The 5,368-nt window shown below is 40.5% G+C and overlaps 1 protein-coding gene across 1 annotated transcript; it reads left to right on the top strand.

Annotated features, from left to right (window-relative positions):
* Window positions 1-1,578: 1,578 nt before the first annotated feature.
* On the top strand, window positions 1,579-4,947 carry LOC118823978 (akirin-2-like). Its single transcript, XM_036593853.1, has 5 exons — window positions 1,579-2,296; window positions 3,033-3,176; window positions 3,497-3,646; window positions 4,068-4,139; window positions 4,268-4,947. Exons 1-5 carry the CDS (start codon window positions 2,119-2,121, stop codon window positions 4,276-4,278), a joined length of 555 nt encoding a protein of 184 aa, XP_036449746.1. The 5' UTR covers window positions 1,579-2,118; the 3' UTR covers window positions 4,279-4,947.
* The last annotated feature ends 421 nt before the right edge of the window (window positions 4,948-5,368 follow it).

Here is a 5,368-nt window from a genome sequence, read left to right on the forward strand (position 1 = left end):
GTCAAGTTTGTCTGTTTATTTGATTACTTGGAGCTCTTCAGCTAAAAAATATGCTAATGGCTTTCTTGTTAAATGCAGTCTTAGTTTTCTGCTTGTATTTACAACTATATTATTGATTGTCATTAACTGATCGACTTCATTAGTGCTTTAATGATATTCCTGAAAAATACTCAGTATTCAGTAAAATGAGTCAAAAGTGGAAATCAATGCATAACTAGACTGGATTACAGAAATATGTTTCATTGTTGTAAGTATACAGAGTTTCATTGACTTTTATGAAGCCAGGTGACACCCACGCAAAATAAAGGCTACCTGTGGAGTCTTCAGCATGGCAAGGCATCACCAGTGCACATAAGAGCAACATGTACATTTTAATAAAAACAGACAACAGAGGAAGAAAATCCAGTTGGGTGCATGTACTTATTTTCTTTTAACCAAGTCTACCTCATTACTGCTGGCCTGTTTGTTGCACCCTGTAGGTGGCATATTTTACTTATGGCAGAGAGGCCTAATTTTGAGTCCGCTCTCCAGAAAAGTCTAAATGTTACAACTGAAGTGTTAAACTCTCCAGGTTTGATTAAGAAAGTGAGATGTTTCAGGTTGTTAACAGGTGACATTTAACTGACCGCCTGCTGCGTCCACATCATGGTGGACAAACAAGACTGTTCTCCTGTATATAAAGTGCAGAGTTTAAGTGAGCCCAAAGACCAAATCCATGCACAAGTGCACAACAAAAATACTGTAACCTCCAGGTACCACATATGTGTGGATATGGCCACAAGAGCATTAGTGAGGTCAGGTACTGATGTTGGATGATTAGTTCTGGATCACTAATTCCTAATGGAATTAGAGGGAGCTGCATCACAGCAGAGAACGCAGCTTTATACCCTCTAGTTGCTTGGCATTAGGGTGACCTCAGGCTGATGTACAGATGCCCCAGAGTGTCCCATTCTACTGGTAATACTTTTCTATGGAGACTGTATAAGCTGTATGTGCACCTTAAAGTAGCTCACCGCTGTTAAAAAAGACCACAGCCTTCGCACATGTGGTGGTGCTTTATTTTTCAGCTGTTCATGGCCACATCTACACCGTACACAAGCAGAGTCTTCTTTCCCCAACAGCCTGTTAGCTACACACACACGTACACAGACAGCCAGCGGCCGTTCCCAGCCCCATCCTCCACAATAAGAATCCCCAGCTAAATGAACCAAGTGCAATAAATGCTGGAGAACACATAACCTGAAACCAACAAAATCATTTCTAGAACACTTTATTATAATACTCCTGGATATATAGTGTGTGTTATGAAAAGAACAAAACAGGGCACTTGGAGCTGTTTTCATATATTTCTGTAAATTCATATAAAATGTGGTTTATACAATTAATATCTAGTCTCATCAACTATTAACAAAACTGCGTTTACTGCCATAAGCAGAACTATATTCCCAGTTTCTGCCTCCTCTCGTTTACTGCTGATTTGTAATGCTTCCCTTCTCTGTAGGTCCTTCGGTGCTCTGAAGTGTCTCCGTGACACATTCCAAGAGGTGGCAGTAAAAGACATTTTGGTTTAGTTTTAACGTTGTCACTAACGTAGAGAAAGGAAGAAGAGAGAGGACCTATCGTCAACGACATGTGGAGAGAAAAAAAACAAACTCGGTGTGTGGAAGATAAAGCTCTTTAGAGGGGTCCAAATCTCTCATTAGACTGCGTGTGGGCTTAAACGGCGCTTTCGCTTTAACAGCACGTCCTTAGTTACAGCGGCGGATTCACCCCAACAACCGAGACACAACGAGGCGAGCTATAATAACATCATAGCCTGCTTTACCGGCCAAAAGGAGGCACGTTTTTGTTTTGTTAGAAACGTAAACCGAGTACTACGCTAGCTAACCCAGCTGGAAAAGCGCCTGAAAGGCCCTTCGGCTGGCCGGCGTAGCTAACGGGAACTTAACGTTAGTTAGCCTGCTTAGCCTAGCTAGCAGCAGGTTTGCTAGGCGGAGGAGGCGACGGAGTGGCTTTTCCTGACCGAGTCAAGAGGACGTCTCATTTTGTCCACCCCCACCTTCTGGCTGCTCGTACACCGCTGCGTTCCTACTTTTAAACGTGTCTAGGTTTGCGACGATGGCTTGTGGGGCTACACTGAAAAGAACGATGGATTTCGATCCGTTGCTCAGTCCCAGCTCGTCGAAAAGAAGAAGATGCGCCCCGGTGTCCTCCTCCTCTTCCTCTTCATCTCCCCGAAAATACCTCCGCCATGAGCCGTCCCCTTTTGGAGAGGTGTCGGCCACACTCACCACAGGTTCGCAGCTTTCAGAAAGCTCCTCCTTAAGACATAACGATGCTAGCTCTTTCATTTTGTGGCAACTGTTCTTCTGGTCCATGTTGAAACATACAGTACACCCTTTAAAAAATATCTGTACTAATCATACAAGAGACTATAAGATTTGCATAGTGTTTTGTAACACATTTATAATAATCTGTATGTTTTTTTCAGTTCCTACAGTTTTGCAGTAGTACTGTCTTCATAGTAATCACTGGGCCAGCTTCCCAGACATGGATTAGGCCTAGTCTTGGACCAAACTGAAACGTCAATGTTGATTCACCATTGGAAATTCTTTTTGCCAAGGCTTAAAGCATAATCTGGTTTCTAGGAGACTGGTCCCAAAATACTTGTGTAGTATCCTGTAGTAAACTACAGTAATTGTCCAGATTTACTATAATATCCTTGTAGGAAGCATGTAGATATTCATGCATTCATTACTACAGATCTTTTTTTCCAAAGAGAAGCTCCAGGGGCTCGGTGTCCTAGAGCCAGATTAAGAATGAATCTAATCTTAAAAAAAGATTTTCAGTGGTGAATCACCATTGTCATTGCATTTAAGTCTGAAACTAGGCTTATTCACTATGGGAAAGGGGCTGTACATAAAATAAGTTGTGTTTGTACTCTGGCATCTGTTGATGGCAAAAACAAGGTGCCTTTTTGCACACACATATAATATTTAATACTAAACCACTGGCTATTTTTCCTTAAACAGAGCAAATCCTTCATAACATAAAGCAGGAGTACAAGCGCATGCAGAAACGGAGGCATTTGGATGGAAGCTTTCCACAGAGCGAGGCTTGCTGCTCTCTCGAGTCTCAGTCTCACTCGTCTATTTTGAGTGGATCCAGCTTTCCAGGTGAGCTGTGTATAATCTGCTGTTATGGCCTGTAAGCCGGTGTCATACTTTTTTCTGTATGTTGTCATGATGACTGTCTGAAGTTGACCATATTTAATGGTCTTTACTAAGACTGCAGTACAACAGATAAATACCACAACTCATAAAATGCAGAGGTTGCTACCAGTAAATACAATTAAGTGCAGGCATTGTCCTACAGCTGAACCCTACCAACCCCACCAGAGTACAGTTGGTACCCTGGTGTAGCTTCATGTTGTAGCATAATGAAAACGAATGTGTTATCCTCGGCTGTGCCTAACATGAAACAACTTATTTTACAGATACATCCTCTGGAGCTGTTTCACCAACAAGGAGAGAACAGCCGCTGTTTACTTTGAAGCAGGTCGGAATGATTTGCGAACGTCTCTTGAAAGAACGTGAAGAGAAAGTCAGAGAAGAATATGAGGAGATCATGACTTCGAAGTTGGCAGGTTTGTATCAAATTGCATATATGTAAGGACCACTACTGATGAAAAAAACCTGAAATAGAATCAAGTAGAAAGAGAATAAACTTGAGGAGAAAGAATGGCAGACGCTCTTAAATAAAGGTACTTCTGGGTTGCGTTTTTGCTATTTACAGAATAAAACCTTGCATCCTTGCAAAAGTTGAGGCTTTGCAATGAAGTATAGTGGCTTTAAAAAATATTTTTTAAATCAAAAAAAGTAAAAGGGCTGATTTTACAGTCCTTAAAAAATAATTGTGTGGATTGTCCACAAATCACAAAATTTGCATGCAATTGCTTATTTAACAACACTAAATTACTTAACAACAGTTAAGTTTAATAAAGTGAATTTGATCATATTATCACTACAGTATTTTCTCTTTTCATGCTGGATTGATTTGTCTTACAGAACAATATGACACCTTTGTGAAGTTCACACATGATCAGTTAATGCGGCGGTTTGAGGAGCAGCCTGCTAGTTGTAAGTATCCTTTTTCCCTTCAGAAATTAAGCTTGACAAAATTATCCCAAGGCCACACACCTCATTTGCATATATAATTACCATGTTATTACTTTGGGCTGATGTGTATTCCCCCTGTTCTTTTAAAGATGTGTCTTGAGAACACCAACTCTGCACCAAGATGCAGTTCGACTTCAAATTGCTGCAGTTGGAGCTGAATGTCTTGATTTCACCACAGACCTGGTTTGAAGTAAAACTGCTACAGTGACACTCATGCTGACAGAGGCTGCCTTTAGAATTTGTCAGTAAATATTATTGTTCCTTGTGAACCTGGGTGCTTCCTCTTGTAAATGTATACGGACCTTTTATGTCTGTTATTCTACCAGTGGCCTACTTATAATCTATACCATGAGCCTTCTCTCACATTTTGCTCGCATTCCAGGATAGTGTTTGTTACTAGTAGCCTGTACAATTTATTAATGCAGATTACAATGCGTTATTTTCTGAAGACGTTTCACGTGCGTAGACATTATGAACAAGAAATCTGTATACTTCTTTGCCAATATTTCCCTGTCCTTGAGAACTGTGCACTACACAGTTTGGTCTTTTTTCTCTCACTCCTTAACACACCTGATACAGAACGCCTGAGCCAAATCAGAGACGTGTGGAGCAGAGAGAGTGTTGCGGTTCTCCTGGACTGGGATAAGAAACACTGCTCTATGCTATATAATGAGCTCATGAGATTTCCCCATCACTCACATCTTTTTGTTTTGCTTTCCTATGTATTGATATAGACAAACCCAAGCATTAAAAGCATTTTATTAATAAAGATTTGTGTGTGCAGAGTCTGTTTTGTTAACTTAGTGTGTTGGAGGTCCTTGGCCATAGACTTCAAAGCATTTTAGTCATGTTCTTTTGGCTATATTGTTGTTCACCACATGGGAGCATAATATGAAAAGGCTATCAAACAGCAAATTCCAGAACAGCCTCAATGCAGCATGTTCTAACAATATATTTTAGCAATTCATGTAGGCTTTCATAAATTACAATTCAGGTGAAAATAGCCTGCGATGTTGAGGATTTGTGGACTTGAATACAATTTGCAGTTATTCCTCTTTTGCTGCAAAGAGAGATGAGTCAAACATAATGTATCACATTTCCTACCTCTACCTTCAAACCTCAAACGCTTTCAGGCTAAAGGCACTGAACCCATTGTCTAAGCCATGATTAGTTCTGGACCACAAACATCA

Source organism: Colossoma macropomum, unplaced genomic scaffold, assembly GCF_904425465.1.
Source record: "Colossoma macropomum unplaced genomic scaffold, Colossoma_macropomum, whole genome shotgun sequence".
In the NCBI taxonomy this organism is placed as follows: domain Eukaryota; kingdom Metazoa; phylum Chordata; class Actinopteri; order Characiformes; family Serrasalmidae; genus Colossoma; species Colossoma macropomum.

What these genes read in the sequence shown, in the direction of transcription:
- LOC118823978 (XM_036593853.1), top strand. Translation starts at nt 2,119, where the DNA reads ATGGCTTGTGGGGCTACACTGAAAAGAACGATGGATTTCGATCCGTTG. An exon ending in GTCGGCCACACTCACCACAG is followed by an intron (nt 2,297 to 3,032) that starts GTTCGCAGCTTT and finishes TTCCTTAAACAG; the next exon opens with AGCAAATCCTTCATAACATA. An exon ending in GAGTGGATCCAGCTTTCCAG is followed by an intron (nt 3,177 to 3,496) that starts GTGAGCTGTGTA and finishes CTTATTTTACAG; the next exon opens with ATACATCCTCTGGAGCTGTT.